This window comes from Somniosus microcephalus, unplaced genomic scaffold (assembly GCF_052327205.1).
Source record: "Somniosus microcephalus isolate GS21.2 unplaced genomic scaffold, FLI_Smic_1.0 unresolved_chr3, whole genome shotgun sequence".
Taxonomy (NCBI): domain Eukaryota; kingdom Metazoa; phylum Chordata; class Chondrichthyes; order Squaliformes; family Somniosidae; genus Somniosus; species Somniosus microcephalus.
In genome coordinates this window covers 20,049,537-20,066,788 of record NW_028225181.1, presented here as the reverse complement: position 1 = coordinate 20,066,788, position 17,252 = coordinate 20,049,537, and the positions used below count along the sequence as shown (strand labels likewise).

General features: G+C 54.2%; 2 protein-coding genes across 3 annotated transcripts in view; one reads left to right on the top strand and one right to left on the bottom strand.

Annotated features, from left to right (window-relative positions):
- The window catches only part of LOC147091273 (leucine-rich repeat-containing protein 23-like), a 48,812-nt gene that overhangs the window by 19,972 nt on the left and 11,588 nt on the right, over window positions 1–17,252 (top strand). For both annotated transcript variants that reach the window (XM_085976701.1, XM_085976700.1), the window contains exons 4-7: window positions 769–1,022; window positions 4,581–4,711; window positions 8,030–8,166; window positions 10,467–10,543. In XM_085976701.1, the coding sequence (XP_085832827.1) occupies window positions 769–1,022; window positions 4,581–4,711; window positions 8,030–8,166; window positions 10,467–10,543 (599 nt within the window). The remainder of the gene's footprint in view (window positions 1–768; window positions 1,023–4,580; window positions 4,712–8,029; window positions 8,167–10,466; window positions 10,544–17,252) is intronic.
- LOC147091274 (uncharacterized) lies at window positions 8,256–10,283 on the bottom strand (the record flags this gene model as incomplete). Its single annotated transcript, XM_085976662.1, has 3 exons — window positions 10,264–10,283; window positions 9,582–9,972; window positions 8,256–8,537 (listed from the first exon to the last, which is right to left on the bottom strand). Coding segments are annotated over exons 1-3 (693 nt in total), but the record flags the coding sequence as incomplete, so codon positions are not given.

The following is a 17,252-nucleotide window of genomic DNA, read 5'->3' as shown; positions in this document are numbered from 1 at the left end:
CGCGGCTCGGTTCGCATATTGATCGGTCCGGACATTTTCCTTGATGGCTGCTAAACGGTTTTTCCTTTGTACGATAAATGGGTATAAGTGTTTTTACATTGTCCGCCCATATCTTGATGGGCCCCATCCTGTACTTATAATCCATTGAATATGTATGCTGTTGCTCTGAGTTTCGGTTCCCAGATACTGGCTTTCGCGGGTTTACTGTCTTCAATCCACAAGCCTGTCTGGCTTGCAGTAACAGAAATAAAATGGTTCATAAACTGATCACGGGGCCTGGCGGCCATTTTGTATGCCCTTTTTATCAAAGGTTTCTCTGTGCAAGCTTACTTTGGTCAATAAACAGTCTTATTTTATCCAGTTTTCTTGCGTGATTTTTGCTGAAAATTGCGAATCTTACAATTTTACTACGTTAAAGGCGCTATATAAATGCATGTTGTTGTTGAGAGGTTGCTGCTCGTGGGGAGCGATCGGGAGGCGAGGGCGAGAAAATTAAAGGCGGCAGAGCTTTAGTGCTGCTTGGCTTAACATCTCTCTCCCTTCCTTTCCTTCCGTCTCCCCTTCCCTCTCTCTTTTTCTCTCTCCCTCCCCCTCTTCCTCACTCTGTCCCTCTCCCTCTCTCCCATTCCCTCTCTCCCTTCCTCTCCTTCCGTCTCCCCTTTCCACTCTCTCTTTCCCTCTCCCTCCCCCTCTCCGTTTCCCTCTCCCTCTCTCTCGCTCCTCTCCACACCTCTTCCTCACTCACCCTCTCCCTCTCTCCGTTCCCAGTGAACTGACTGACATCCACGCCCTCCGGCCCTTCATCCACCTGCGGTACGTGGACGTGTCCAATAACTACCTGCAGGACATCTCGCCCCTGGCCAACCTCAGCCACCTGCTGTGGCTGTGCGCCGACAACAACGCCCTCACCAGCGCCTACATCGAGGAGCTGCCCTTCCTGCAGGTGGTCAGCATGGCCAAGAACCGCATCAAGAGCACCGAGGGCATCAGCCACCCGCTGCTGGAATCGCTCAACCTGATGGGTGAGTGCGCCCGCACTATCGGCGGCGTGTGATTGCCCAGACCCTCTGCTCGTCCCCAGACCCCCCGCTCGTCCCCCAGACCCCCCGCTCGTCCCCCAGACCTCCCGCTCGTCCCCAGACACCCCGCTCATCCCCCAGACCCCCCGCTCGTCCCCAGACCCCCTGCTCGTCCCCAAACCCTCCACTCAACCGAATCATGTACCCCAGTGAGAGTCAGTGTCTGTGGAACCTGTACCCCCGTGAGAGTCAGTGTCTGTGGGACCCGTACCCCAGTGAGAGTCAGTGTCTGTGAGACACGTACCCCAGTGAGAGTCAGTGTCTGTGGGACCCGTACCCCAGTGAGAGTCAGTGTCTGTGGAACCTGTACCCCAGTGAGAGTCAGTGTCTGTGAGACCCGTACCCCAGTGAGAGTCAGTGTCTGTGGGACCCGTACCCCAGTGAGAGTCAGTGTCTGTGGGACCCGCACCCCAGTGAAAGTCAGTGTCTGTGGGACCCGTACCCCAGTGAGAGTCAGTGTGTGTGGGACCCGTACCCCAGTGAGAGTCAGTGTCTGTGGGACCCGTACCCCAGTGAGAGTCAGTGTCTGTGGGGCCCGTGCCCCAGTGAGAGTCAGTGTCTGTGGGACCCGTACCCCAGTGAGAGTCAGTGTCTGTGGGACCCGTACCCCAGTGAGAGTCAGTGTCTGTGGGAGCTGTAACCCAGTGAGAGACAGTGTCTGTGGGAGCTGTAACCCAGTGAGAGTCAGTGTCTGTGGGGCCCGTACCCCAGTGAGAGTCAGTGTCTGTGGGAGCTGTAACCCAGTGAGAGACAGTGTCTGTGGGAGCTGTAACCCAGTGAGAGTCAGTGTCTGTGGGACCCGTACCCCAGTGAGAGTCAGTGTCTGTGGGACCCATACCCCAGTGAGAGTCAGTGTGTGTGGGACCCATACCCCAGTGAGAGTCAGTGTCTGTGGGACCCATACCCCAGTGAGAGTCAGTATCTGTGGGACCCATACCCCAGTGAGAGTCAGTGTCTGTGGGACCCGTACCCCAGTGAGAGTCACTGTCTGTGGGACCCGTACCCCAGTGAGAGTCACTGTCTGTGGGACCCGTACCCCAGTGAGAGTCAGTGTCTGTGGGACCGGTACCCCAGTGAGAGTCAGTGTGTGTGGGACCCGTACCCCAGTGAGAGTCAGTGTCTGTGGGACCCGTACCCCAGTGAGAGTCAGTGTCTGTGGGACCTGTACCCCAGTGAGAGTCAGTATCTGTGGGACCCGTACCCCAGTGAGAGTCAGTGTCTGTGGGACCGGTACCCCAGTGAGAGTCAGTGTGTGTGGGACCCGTACCCCAGTGAGAGTCAGTGTCTGTGGGACCCGTACCCCAGTGAGAGTCAGTGTCTGTGGGACACGTACCCCAGTGAGAGTCAGTGTCTGTGGGACCTGTACCCCAGTGAGAGTCAGTGTCTGTGGGACCCATACCCCAGTGAGAGTCAGTGTCTGTGGGACTCATACCCCAGTGAGAGTCACTGTCTGTGGGACCCGTACCCCAGTGAGAGTCAGTGTCTGTGGGACCGGTACCCCAGTGAGAGTCAGTGTGTGTGGGACCCGTACCCCAGTGAGAGTCAGTGTCTGTGGGACCCGTACCCCAGTGAGAGTCAGTGTCTGTGGGACACGTACCCCAGTGAGAGTCAGTGTCTGTGGGACCTGTACCCCAGTGAGAGTCAGTGTCTGTGGGACCCATACCCCAGTGAGAGTCAGTGTCTGTGGGATCCGTACCCCAGTGAGAGTCAGTGTGTGTGGGACCCGTACCCCAGTGAGAGTCAGTGTCTGTGGGACCCGTACCCCAGTGAGAGTCAGTGTCTGTGGGACCCGTACCCCAGTGAGAGTCAGTGTCTGTGGGACCTGTACCCCAGTGAGAGTCAGTATCTGTGGGACCCATACCCCAGTGAGAGTCAGTGTCTGTGGGACCCGTACCCCAGTGAGAGTCAGTGTCTGTGGGACCCGTACCCCAGTGAGAGTCAGTGTCTGTGGGACCCGTACCCCAGTGAGAGTCAGTGTGTGTGGGACCCGTACCCCAGTGAGAGTCAGTGTCTGTGGGACCCGTACCCCAGTGAGAGTCAGTGTCTGTGGGACCCGTACCCCAGTGAGAGTCAGTGTGTGTGGGACCCGTACCCCAGTGAGAGTCAGTGTCTGTGGGACCCGTAGCCCAGTGAGAGTCAGTGTCTGTGGGACCCGTACCCCAGTGAGAGTCAGTGTCTGTGGGACCCGTACCCCAGTGAGAGTCAGTGTCTGTGGGACCCGTACCCCAGTGAGAGTCAGTGTCTGTGGGACCCGTACCCCAGTGAGAGTCAGTGTCTGTGGGACCCGTACCCCAGTGAGAGTCTGTGTCTGTGGGACCCATACCCCAGTGAGAGTCAGTGTCTGTGGGACCCGTACCCCAGTGAGAGTCAGTGTGTGTGGGACCCGTACCCTAGTGAGAGTCAGTGTCTGTGGGACCCGTACCCCAGTGAGAGTCAGTGTGTGTGGGACCCGTACCCCAGTGAGAGTCAGTGTCTGTGGGACCCGTACCCCAGTGAGAGTCTGTGTCTGTGGGACCCATACCCCAGTGAGAGTCATGTCTGTGGGACCCGTACCCCAGTGAGAGTCAGTGTGTGTGGGACCCGTACCCTAGTGAGAGTCAGTGTCTGTGGGACCCGTACCCCAGTGAGAGTCAGTGTGTGTGGGACCCGTACCCCAGTGAGAGTCAGTGTCTGTGGGACCCGTACCCCAGTGAGAGTCAGTGTCTGTGGGACCCGTACCCCAGTGAGAGTCAGTGTCTGTGGGACCCGTACCCCAGTGAGAGTCTGTGTCTGTGGGACCCGTACCCCAGTGAGAGTCAGTGTCTGTGGGACCCGTACCCCAGTGAGAGTCAGTGTCTGTGGGACCCGTACCCCAGTGAGAGTCAGTGTCTGTGGGACTCATACCCCAGTGAGAGTCAGTGTCTGTGGGACCCGTACCCCAGTGAGAGTCAGTGTCTGTGGGACCCGTACCCCAGTGAGAGTCAGTGTGTGTGGGACCCGTACCCCAGTGAGAGTCAGTGTCTGTGGGACCCGTACCCCAGTGAGAGTCTGTGTCTGTGGGACCCATACCCCAGTGAGAGTCAGTGTCTGTGGGACCCGTACCCCAGTGAGAGTCAGTGTGTATGGGACCCGTACCCTAGTGAGAGTCAGTGTCTGTGGGACCCGTACCCCAGTGAGAGTCAGTGTGTGTGGGACCCGTACCCCAGTGAGAGTCAGTGTCTGTGGGACCCGTACCCCAGTGAGAGTCTGTGTCTGTGGGACCCATACCCCAGTGAGAGTCATGTCTGTGGGACCCGTACCCCAGTGAGAGTCAGTGTGTGTGGGACCCGTACCCTAGTGAGAGTCAGTGTCTGTGGGACCCGTACCCCAGTGAGAGTCTGTGTCTGTGGGACCCGTACCCCAGTGAGAGTCAGTGTCTGTGGGACCCGTACCCCAGTGAGAGTCAGTGTTTGAGGGGTTGGGAGGGAGGGAATTGCAGGGTAGTCAGCCTTGTTTTATTGATTACTGTCTCTTCCTGCTCAGGTAACCAGATTCGAGAGGTTTCTGGGTTCGAACGGCACAAGCTATGCCAACTCCACACACTCGAACTGCGAGGGAATATGCTGCAAACCACTCACGGTATCAACCTGCCAAACCTCAAGAACCTCTACTTGGTATGTGGGAGGATGCAGAGCGGGATATCACAGTGCAGGTCAGGGGTCAGGGCCGAAGGTCAGGGACCAGTGGAAGGGCCGAGGGACACGGTGCAGGGCTGGATAAGGGTCAGGGTGCAGGACAGGGTCAGGAGAAGGGCCAAGGGTCACGCTGCAGGACAGGGTCAGGAGAAGGGCCAAGGGTCACAGTGCAGGGCTGGCTAAGGGTCACAGTGCAGGACAGGGGTCAGGAGAAGGGCCAAAGGTCACAGTGCAGGACAGGGTCAGGAGAAGGGCCAAGGGTCACAGTGCAGGACAGGGTCAGGAGAAGGGCCAAGGGTCACAGTGCAGGGCTGGCTAAGGGTCACAGTGCAGGACAGGGTCAGGAGAAGGGCCAAAGGTCACAGTGCAGGACAGGGTCAGGAGAAGGGCCAAGGGTCACAGTGCAGGACAGGGTCAGGAGAAGGGCCAAGGGTCACAGTGCAGGACAGGGTCAGGAGAAGGGCTGAGGGTCACGGTGCAGGACAGGGTCAGGAGAAGGGCTAAGGGTCACAGTGCAGGACAGGTTCAGGAGAAGGGCCAAGGGTCACAGTGCAGGACAGGGTCAGGAGAAGGGCCAAGGGTCACAGTGCAGGGCTGGGTAAGGGTCACGGTGCAGGACAGGGTCAGGAGAAGGGCCAAGGGTCACAGTGCAGGACAGGGTCAGGAGAAGGGCCAAGGGTCATAATGCAGGACAAGTTCAGGAGAAGGGCCAAGGGTCACAGTGCAGGGCTGGGTAAGAGTCACAGTGCAGGACAGGGTCAGGAGAAGGGCCAAGGGTCACAGTGCAGGACAGGTCCCACTCCTACACCTTCACTGGGCAGTTTTAGTCTCCTTACCTAAGGAAGGATATATTTACCTCAGAGTGGGTGCAACGGAGGTTCTTGGGATGAGAGGGCTGTTCAATAAGGAGAAGTTGAGTAGACTGGGCCTATACTCTCTGGAGTTGAGAAGAATGAGAGGTGATCTAATCAAAACATATAAAAATCTTCGAGGGCTTGACAGGGTAGATGCTGAGAGGCTGGTGAGTCTAGATCTAGGGGGCATAGTCTGAGGATACGATGTCGGCCATTTTGGATTGAGATGAGGAGAAATGTCTTCACTCAGAGGGTGGTGAATCTTTGGAATTTTCTGCCCCAGAGGGCTGTGGAGGCTCAGTCGTTGAGATCGAAAGATTGTCGGGCACTGAGGGAATCAAGGGATGTTGGGGACCGGGCGGGCCTATTTCTTATGTTCTTATAATACGAACCGCGCCCCCCATCCCCACTCCCCGTACCGGACCGCGATGCTCTGGCCTGCGGCAGCCCGATGGGGCTGAGGTAGTCCTAGGCTCCCACTGCCCTGGGAGATCACCAGGGATGGTGTGGCCCTTTAGGGTGAGGAGGGCGGGCGGGTTAAAGCGAAGAGTTAACCGTCGACACCTCACCATCCCCATTGGGAGGTACGGCAGCATAGCGGTCATGTTACTGAACTAGTAATGCAGAGGCCTGCACGAATGATCCAGAGACAGCAGTTCAAAACCCGCCACGGCAGGTGGCGAGTTTAAATTCAGTGAATTAAATAAATCTGGAATAAAAAGCTTGTGTCTGTACAACAACAACTTGCACCTTTAACACAGTAAAACGCCCCAAGGCGCTTCACAGGAGGATTAAAAGACAAAAAAGTTGACACCGAGCCACATAAGGAAAAATGAGGGCAGGTGACCAGAAGCTGGGTCAAAGAGGTCGGTTTTAAGGAGCGTCTTAAAGGAGGAAAGAGAGGCGGAAAAGTTTAGGGCGGGAATTCCAGAGCTGAGGGCCCAGGCAACAAAAGGCACGGCCACCAACGGTAGAGCGAATACAATCAGGGATGCTCAAGAGGGCAGAATTGGAGGAGCGCAGATATCTCGGGGTTGGGGGGGTGGGTGGGTTTGTGGGGCTGGAGGAGATTACAGAGATAGGGAGGGGCGAGGCCATGGAGGGATTTGTAAACAAGGATGCCAATTTTGAAACCGAGACGTTCCGAGCACAGGGGGTGATGGGTGAACGGGACTCGGTGCGAGTAATGGTGACCATCTTCTTCTTATCGTGTCTACACACTGTTCCCTTTGGGGAACAGTATGAAGTAGTGGAAGGATTTCTGGCTGCGTTAAACGCTCCTTCCGTGACCGTAACCATCTTCATACCAGCCATTAGGGTGGTTAGTCCTACGGCGGGAGGGTTTTACGGGCTCCCACAACCCATACGAGGGATGGGGGCCACCCACACCTGCTGGATCCCGCTGGATGTCAACCCAGAATTTAGAGCCGGAACTCCGACTCTACTTGCTGGGACTGTCTGGAGCGGGGTTCGAATCCCGACACCTTCTGGCCCAGCGGCGGGGATGCTTACCGCTACGCCAAAGGCCCACTCCATGATGGTGACCATGAAACTACCGGATTGCCGTAAAAGCCCATCTGGTTCACTAATGTCCTTCAGGGAAGGAAATCTACCGTCCTTACCCGGTCTGGCCTGTATGTGACTCCAGACCCACGGCAATGTGGTTGACGCTTAACTGCCCTCTGAAATGGCCGAGCAAGACACTCCGTTGTATTCAAGAAAGCGGCTCACCACCACCTTCTCGAGGGCAATTAAGGATGGGCAATAAATGTTGGCCTTGCCAGCGACGCCCACATCCCATGATGTCTTGCTGCAGTTGTACAGGGCCTTGGTGAGACCACACCTTGAGGATCGTGTGCAGTTTTGGTCGCCTTATCTGAGGAAGGATGTTCTTGCCATGGAGGTAGTGCAGCGAAGATTCACCAGACTGATACCTGGGATGGCAGGAATGACGTATGAGGAGAGATTGGGTCGATTGGGCTTATACTCGCTGGAATTTAGAAGAATGAGAGGGGATCTCATTGAAACTTATAAAATTCTAACAGGACTGGACAGACTAGATGCAGGAAGGATGTTCCCGATGGTCGGGGAGTCCAGAACCAGGGGTCACAGTCAAAGGATAAGGGGTAAGCCATTTAGAACAGAGATGAGGAGGAATTTCTTCACCCAGAGAGTGGTGAACCTGTGGAATTCTCTACCACAGAAGGCAGTTGAGGCCAATTCATTAAATACATTCAAGAAGGAGTTGGATATATTTCTTAAGGCTAAAGAGATCAAGGGATATGGGGAGGAAGCAGGGATAGGGTACTGAATTTGGACGATCAGCCATGATCACATTGAATGGCGGAGCAGGCTCGAGGGATCGAATGGCCTACTCCTGCTCCTATCTTCTATGTTTCTATGAATGAATTAAAAAAAAAATCCTTTCTCCCTCTCTGGACAGGCGGGTAACAGCATCAACAGGATTGAGGGGCTGGAGGGCCTTGTCAATCTGCAGAAGCTGCACCTTCGCGACAACCAAATAGAGAGCCTGCGCGGATTTTCCAAGACGATGGCCTCACTGCAATACCTCAACGTCAGGTACATAGTGTTACAAAGTAGATAGAGCACAGAAACAGGCCGCTCGGCCCAACTGGTCCTCCGACAGTGCAGCTCTCCCTCAGTACTGCCCCTCCGACAGTGCAGCGCACCCTCAGTACTGCCCCTCCGACAGTGCAGCGCACCCTCAGTACTGCCCCTCCGACAGTGCAGCTCTCCCGCAGTGCTGCCTCTCCGACAGTGCAGCGCTCCCTCAGTACTGCCACTCCGACAGTGCAGCGCTCCCTCAGTACTGCCACTCCGACAGTGCAGCAGTCCCTCAGTACTGCCCCTCCGACAGTGCAGCGCTCCCTCAGTACTGCCCCTCCGACAGTGCAGCGCTCCCTCAGTACTGCCCCTCCGATAGTGCAGCACTCCCTCAGTATTGCCTCTCCAACAGTGCAGCGCTCCCTCAGTACTGCCCCTCCAAAAGTGCTGCGCTCCCTCAGTACTGCCCCTCTGACAGTGCAGCGTTCCGTCAGTACTGCCCCTCGGACATTGCAGCACTCCTACAGTACTGCCCCTCTGACAGTGCAGCGCTCCCTCAGTACTGCCCGTTCGACAGTGCAGCGCTCCGTCAGTACTGCCCCTCTGACGGCGCAACGCTCCCTCAGTACTGCCCCTTCGACAGGGCACGCTCCCTCAGTACTGCCCCTCCGATGATGCAGCGCTCCCTCAGTACTGCCCCTCTGACAGTGCAGCGCTCCATCAATACTGCCCCTACGGCAGTTCAGCACTCCCTCAGTACTGCCCCTCCGACAGTGCAGCACTCCCTCAGTACTGCCCCTTTGACAGTGCAGCACTCCCTCAGTACTGCCCCTCCAACACTGCAGCTCTCCCACAGTACTGCCCCTCTGACAGTGCAGCTCTCCCTCAGTATTGCCCCTCCAACTGTGCAGTGCTCCCTCAGTACTGCCCCTCTGACAGTGCAGAAGTCCCTCAGTACTACCCCTCTGACAGTGCAGCACACCCTCATTACTGCCCCTCCAACTGTGCAGTGCTCCCTCAGTACTGCCCCTCTGACAGTGCAGTGCTCCCTCAGTACTGCCCCTCTGACAGTGCAGAAGTCCCTCAGTACTTCCCCTCCTACAGCGTGGCCCTCCCTCAGTACTGCACCTCCAACAGTGCAGCGCTCCCTCAGTACTACCCCTCTGACAGTGCAGCACACCCTCATTACTGCCCCTCCAACAGTGCAGCGCTCCCTCAGTACTGCCCCTCTGACGGTGCAACGCTCCCTCAGTACTGCCCCTCCGACAGTGCAGTGCTCCCTCAGTACTGCCCCCGACGATGCAGCGCTCCCTCAGTACTGCCCCTCTGACAGTGCAGCGCTCCCTCAGTACTGCCCCTCTGACAGTGCAGCGCTCCGTCAGTACTGCCCCTCTGACAGTGCAGCTCTCCCTCAGTGCTGCCTCTCTGACAGTGCAGCGCTCCCTCAGTACTGCCCCTCCGACAGTGCAGCGCTCCCTCAGTACTGCCCCTCCGACAGTGCAGAGCTCCCTCAGTACTGCCCCGCCGACAGTGCAGCGCTCCCTCAGTACTGCCCCTCCGACAGTGCAGCGCTCCCTCAGTACTGCCCCTCCGACAGTGCAGCGCTCCCTCAGTATTGCCCCTCTGACAGTGCAGCGCTCCCTCAGTACTGCCCCTCCGACAGTGCAGAGCTCCCTCAGTACTGCCCCTCCGACAGTGCAGCGCTCCCTCAGTACTGCCCCGCCGACAGTGCAGCTTTCCCTCAGTGCTGCCTCTCCGACATTGCAGCGTTCCCTCAGTACTGCCCCTCCGACAGTGAAGCGCTCTCTCAGTGCTGCCCCTCTGACAGTGCAGAAAACCCTCAGTACGGCCACTCCAACAATGCGGCCCTCCCTTAGTACTTCCCCTCTTGACCGTGCAACGCTCCTTCTGTACAGTCCCACAGACAGTGTGCCGCTCCCTCAAGTACTGGCACCAGGAGTGTCAGCCCGCATTATGGGGCTCGCGTCTCGAACCCACAATCTTCTGACTCAGTGCGACCTACTGTGTCATGGCTAACACTGAGCGCAGCCTTATTTCACCCCCGCCACCTTCCGCTCACTCTCACTTTGCACCCACCCTCCTGTTCCTCACCCGAGAGGACTGGTCTCCATGTACGAGCCCAGGTAGGGAGTGTTGTCACAGATATTTAACTGACCCAGCACAGGCCGGGGATGGAGCCTGGGCCTTTCCTGCTCTGTGTGTGTAGGGCTCAGTCCCACACCGGGTGTGAGATCAGGCTAACTCAGCCCGTTACACTATGGTTGTCGGAGCCTAATTATCTCTCTCTTCCTCAGGGGGAATTTAATCGTCGAGATCAAGGAGCTGAAGCACTTGCAGTGTCTGCCCACACTCCGGGCCCTCATCTTGGCAGGTATGGCCTAGGACACCATTGGGCCTTGGGGTGGGGGTGGTGGGGGGGGCGAGGGATTATAGATACATAGAAGATAGGAGCAGGAGTAGGCCATTCGGCCCCTCGAGCCTGCTCCGCCATTTAATGAGATCATGGCTGATCATCCAAATTCAGTACCCTGTCCCTGCCTTCTCCCCATACCCCTTGATCCCTTTAGCCTTAAGAAATATATCTAACTCCTTCTTGAATATATTTAATGAATTGGCCTCAGCTGCCTTGTGTGGTAGAGAATTCCACAGGTTCACCACTCTCTGGGTAAAGAAATTCCTCCTCATTTCAGTCCTAAATGGCTTACCCCTTATCCTTAGACTGTGACCCCTGGTTCTGGACTCCCCGACCATCGGGAACATCCTTCCTGCATCTAGTCTGTCCAGTCCTGTTAGAATTTTATAGGTTTCGATGAGATCCCCTCTCATTCTTCTGAACTCCAGCGAATATAAGCCCAATTGACCCAATCTCTCCTCATACGTCATTCCTGCCATCCCAGGTATCAGCCTGGTGAATCTTCGCTGCACTCCCTCCATGGCGAGAACATCCTTCCTCAGATAAGGCGACCAGAACTGCACACAATACTCAAGGTGTGGTCTCACCAAGGCCCTGTACAACTGCAGCAAGACATCCTTGTTCCTGCACTCAAATCCTCTCGCTACGAAGGCCAACACACCATTTGCCTTCTTAACCGCCTGCTGCACCTGCATGCTTACCTTCACCGACTGGTGCACAAGGACACCCAGGTCTCGTTGCACTTCCCCTTCTCCCAATCTATTGCCATTCAGATATAATCTGCCTTCCTGTTTTTGCCACCAAAGTGGATAACCTCACATTTATCCACATTATACTGCATCTGCCATGTTTCTGCCCAATCACCCAACCTGTCCAAATCATCCTGGAGTTTCTCGGCATCCTCCTCAGAGCACACACGCCCACCCAGCTTTGTGTCGTCTGCAAACTTGGAGATATTACATCTAGTTCCCTCGTCTAAATCATTAATATATATTGTGAATAGTTGGGGTCCTAGCACCGATCCCTGCGGTACCCCACTAGTCACTGCCTGCCACTCGGAAAAGGACCCGTTTATTCCAACTCTTTGCTTCCTGTCTGCCAACCAGTTCTCTATCCAAGTCAGTACCTTGCCCCCAATCCCATGTGCTTTAACTTTACACGCTAATCTCTTATGTGGGACCTTATCGAAAGCCTTCTGAAAGTCCAAATACACCACATCCACCGGTTCTCCCTTTTCTATTCTACCAGTTACATCCTCAAAAAATTCCAGTAGATTAGTCAAGCATGATTTACCTTTTGTAAATCCATGTTGACTTTGTCCGATCCTGTCACTGTTTTCCAAGTGCTCTGCTATTACATCCTTTATAATGGACTCTCGCATTTTCACCACTACCGATGTCAGGCTTACCCGTTTTCTCTCTACCACCTTTTTTGAATAGTGGGGTAACATTAGCTAACCTCTAATCCATGGGAACTGTTCCAGAGTCTATAGATTTATAGTCCCACTCACCCGAGCCCGGCTGAGCCCTGAGGTCTAGGCCGGGACCAGTCCTCCCACTGACCCCAGCCTGGCTCAGCCCTGAGCCCTAGACCCGGGACCAGTCCTCCCACTGACCCCAGCCTGGCTCAGCCCTGAGCCCTAGACCCGGGACCAGTCCTCCCACTAACCCCAGCCTGGCTCAGCCCTGAGCCCTAGACCCGGGACCAGTCCTCCCACTAACCCCAGCCTGGCTCAGCCCTGAGCCCTAGACCCGGGACCAGTCCTCCCACTGACCCCAGCCTGGCTCAGCCCTGAGCTCTAGACCAGGGACCAGTCCTCCCACTGACCCCAGCCTGGCTCAGCCCTGAGCTCTAGACCCGGGACCAGTCCTCCCACTAACCCCAGCCTGGCTCAGCCCTGAGCCCTAGACCCGGGACCAGTCCTCCCACTGACCCCAGCCTGGCTCAGCCCTGAGCTCTAGACCAGGGACCAGTCCTCCCACTGACCCCAGCCTGGCTCAGCCCTGAGCCCTAGACCCGGGACCAGTCCTCCCACTAACCCCAGCCTGGCTCAGCCCTGAGCTCTAGACCCGGGACCAGTCCTCCCACTAACCCCAGCCTGGCTCAGCCCTGAGCCCTAGACCCGGGACCAGTCCTCCCACTGACCCCAGCCTGGCTCAGCCCTGAGCACTAGACCTGGGACCAGTCCTCCCACTGACCCCAGCCTGGCTCAGCCCTGAGCCCTAGACCCGGGACCAGTCCTCCCACTGACCCCAGCCTGGCTCAGCCCTGAGCTCTAGACCTGGGACCAGTCCTCCCACTAACCCCAGCCTGGCTCAGCCCTGAGCCCTAGACCCGGGACCAGTCCTCCCACTAACCCCAGCCTGGCTCAGCCCTGAGCCCTAGACCCGGGACCAGTCCTCCCACTAACCCCAGCCTGGCTCAGCCCTGAGCCCTAGACCCGGGACCAGTCCTCCCACTAACCCCAGCCTGGCTCAGCCCTGAGCTCTAGACCCGGGACCAGTCCTCCCACTAACCCCAGCCTGGCTCAGCACTGAGCCCTAGACCCGGGACCAGTCCTCCCACTAACCCCAGCCTGGCTCAGCCCTGAGCCCTAGACCCGGGACCAGTCCTCCCACTAACCCCAGCCTGGCTCAGCCCTGAGCCCTAGACCCGGGACCAGTCCTCCCACTAACCCCAGCCTGGCTCAGCCCTGAGCCCGAGACCTGGGACCAGTCCTCCCACTCACCCCAGCCTGGCTCAGCCCTGAGCTCTAGACCCGGGACCAGTCCTCCCACTGACCCCAGCCTGGCTCAGCCCTGAGCCCTAGACCCGGGACCAGTCCTCCCACTAACCCCAGCCTGGCTCAGCCCTGAGCTCTAGACCTGGGACCAGTCCTCCCACTAACCCCAGCCTGGCTCAGCCCTGAGCCCTAGACCTGGGACCAGTCCTCCCACTAACCCCAGCCTGGCTCAGCCCTGAGCCCTAGACCCGGGACCAGTCCTCCCACTGACCCCAGCCTGGCTCAGCCCTGAGCCCTAGACCCGGGACCAGTCCTCCCACTGACCCCAGCCTGGCTCAGCCCTGAGCCCTAGACCCGGGACCAGTCCTCCCACTAACCCCAGCCTGGCTCAGCCCTGAGCTCTAGACCTGGGACCAGTCCTCCCACTACAATTTTTTTACAATTTAAATCGCTTTATTGGCATGATAAGTTACATCTTATGTTGCCAAAGCATCAAAATACATTTATGGTTCAGCACATAAACGCAGTTCTATTCATACAGTGTATAAACAGGTATATCCCTGAGTGTATAAATATACATTCGCATTGTTTATATATATTTTTTTCTTAGCTTACTGGTTGTCCCTCTGTTCATGGCAAGCTGCAACATAGTGCGCCGCCAGCGTTACACAGCTTCTCTCCTCTCCCAGTAGGAATGGGAGTTTTTGGTTGTCATTCAGATTTCTGAAATCAGGGCATATTTGTGAGAATTTTTGGTAGAAATTCTCCCTGATGCCCTGATATTTTCCACAAGCTGTGAGGAAGTGCATCTCTGTCTCCACCACTCCCTGACTGCAGTGAGAGCATATCCTGTCCTCTCTTGGCAGCCTGGTCTGCCTTTTTCGATCGCTAGGCTATGTTCGCTAAGTCTGTACCTTGTCAAGGTTCTTCTCAGTTTGTTATCCTTTACCATGGTCAGGTAATCAGCTATGTTGTATTGTCTGTTTAGGGCCAAGTAGCAATTGAGTTTGCTTTGGGTTTTTGTTGTTTCTGCCCAATATGTCAGATATTTTTCCTTTTGCTTAGCGACGATTGTGTTGGGTCGAATTCTTTGTGTTACCCTGTCACTGTCCTGGGGCTGGTTATTGTTAGTATTGTTAGTAGTTACTTCACTGAGTCCCAGGACTAGTTGACTGAGGGTATTCTTCTTTATGGTCAGCTCTTGGCATTTCAGGGCGTCGTAGTGATAGCATTGGGGATTGCTCATTTGTAGGTGATTCCAAAATTTGGTGGCTCTTTTTTGGATAGTGATTATTAATGGATATTGGCCTAGTTCCGCCCTGCATGCATTGTTTACTGTTTTCCTTTGAGTCCGGAGGATACTTTTACAGAATTCTGCATGTAGGATCTCAATTGGGTGTTTGTCCCATTTTGCAAATTCTTGTTGAGTTAGCGGTCCCCATACCTCACTGCCATAGAGTGCAATTGGTTCAATTACTGATTTGAAAATTTTGAGCCAAATGCTAATTGGGATTTCTATTTGGATTGATTTTTTGATGGCATAGAAAGCCCTTCTTGCTTTCTCTTTCAGTTCATTCACAGCCAGTTTGAAGTTTCCCGTAGAACTGATTTTTAAGCCCAAGTATGTGTAGTTAGTGGTTTGTTCAATTTTGGTTGTTCCTACTGTGAAATTTATTTTGGGTCCCTGATGTTTGGATCTTTGCTGGAACACAAGGACTTTGGTTTTTTGGGGATTTATTGTCAGGGCCCAAGTCTGGCAGTACGACTCCAGCAGGTCCAGGTTTTGCTGTAGCCCCTCTTTAGTAGGTGACAGCAGAACCAGGTCATCTGCATAGAGGAGGAATTTAACCTTGGATTCATATAGGGTGAGGCCGGGTGCTGTAGATTGTTCAAGTAGTTTTGCCAATCCATTTATGTAAATATTAAAGAGTGTCGGTGAGATTGGCGAGCCCTGCGTCACCCCCCGCCCCTGTGGGAAGTATTTTGTTTGTTTGTCTCCAATTTTAACTGCACATTTGTTGTTTGTATACATTGATTTAATTACATCATATGTTTTCCCTCCTACCCCACTTTCGATAAGTTTCAGGAATAAACCGTCATGCCAGATGGAGTCGAAAGCCTTCTGGAAATCTACAAAGCATGCGTAGATTTTGCTTTTGTTATTGTGAACGTGTTTGTCAATTAGGATCTGTAGGGTGAAGATATGATCGGATGTTCTATAGTTTGGCAGGAATCCAATTTGGCTTTTACTCAAGACATTGTGCTCCTCAAGGAAGTTTATAAGTCTTTTGTTTATGATGCTACAGAATACCTTCCCCAGGTTACTGTTTACACAGATGCCTCGATAGTTGTTTGGGTCGATTTTGTCCCCACTTTTGTATATGGGCGTTATGAGTCCTTTGTTCCAGATATCAGGGAAATAACCGACACTCAGAACCAAGTTGAAGAGTTTTAGGATAGCCAGTTTCATTTTGTTGTCTGTGTGTTTAATCATCTCGTTTAGTATGCCGTCTGTCCCGCAGGCTTTTCCTGGTCGCAGGTCCTTGAGTTTTTCAAGAAGTTCTTTTTCTGTTATTATGGCGTCCAGCGGGTTTTGGTTATCTTTTATGGCCATTTCTAGCTTTTCCAGTTTTTTGCATATTTGGTGTTGCTCTGGTCTTAGTGTTTTTTTCTGGTATAATTTTTCAAAGTGGTTTACCCATGTGTCCCCATTTTGAATGGCCAAATCGTCGTGTTGTTTTTTGTGTAGTGTTTTCAAGTTTTCCCAGAAACAATTGGAATCAATGGATTCCTCCATGGAGCTGAGTGTATTCTTAATATATTGCTCTTTTTTGGTTCTGAGTGTGTTTCTGTATTGTGTTAGTGTCTGACAATAAGTAAGGCGTAGTTCCTCGTTTTCTGGATGTCTGTGTTTTTGGTTTGATATTTTTCTAAGTTTTTTCCTCATGTTATGGCAATCTCGGTCAAACCATTTTTCATAGTTTTTTGTTTTGGGTTTGTTCTTGCGAGCTTTCAAGTTTGCATTTGTTGCCAAATTATCAAAAATATTGTTTAGTTTACTAACTGCCCGGTTTACGCCTTCTTTATTGTGAGTGTATATGTTATCCAGAAAGGTGTCTAAGAGAGCTTGAGTTGATGCATTGCTAATTGTTTTCTGGTATTTTTCCGTGTCGTTTTTGGCCCATCTGTACGATTTTTTGGTGTTGTACAGTTTACTGGGTTGTGTTTCTATGTTGTTTGTTTCTGTCTTTTTGAGGAACATAGTAATTTGACTGTGATCTGACAGTGTTGTTTGTGGTTTGACTGTGAATGCTCTGAAAGAGGATGGGTCTAAGTCTGTAATCATATAGTCTACTGTGCTGCAGCCAAGAGGTGAGCAATAGGTCGATCTTCCTAGGAGGTCTCCTATGAACCTACCATTGACAATGTACAGACCCAGGTTTCGACAGAGCTGTAGTAGCTGTTTTCCGTTGGTATTTGACTGCTTGTCGCAGTTATGCCTGTATGGAAGGGAAGGGATGTCAAAGTGGTTATTCCCGAAAACATAATTGTTTCCCTGATTATTGGTGAAGTCTGGTTCTTCGCCCGTTCTTGAATTGAGGTCCCCACAGATCAACACGTTCCCCTGGGCCTGGTATTGGATAATTTCCCCCTCCATGTTGGAGAAGGTGTCCTCTTTAAAGTACGGGGAATCGATTGGAGGGATATAAAGTGCGCAAATGTAAACATCTTGGGTGTTTGAGATAATCTAACCCCAGCCTGGCTCAGCCCTGAGCTCTAGACCCGGGACCAGTCCTCCCACTGACCCCAGCCTGGCTCAGCCCTGAGCCCTAGACCCGGGACCAGTCCTCCCACTGACCCCAGCCTGGCTCAGCCCTGAGCCCTAGACCCGGGACCAGTCCTCCCACTAACCCCAGCCTGGCTCAGCCCTGAGCCCGAGACCAG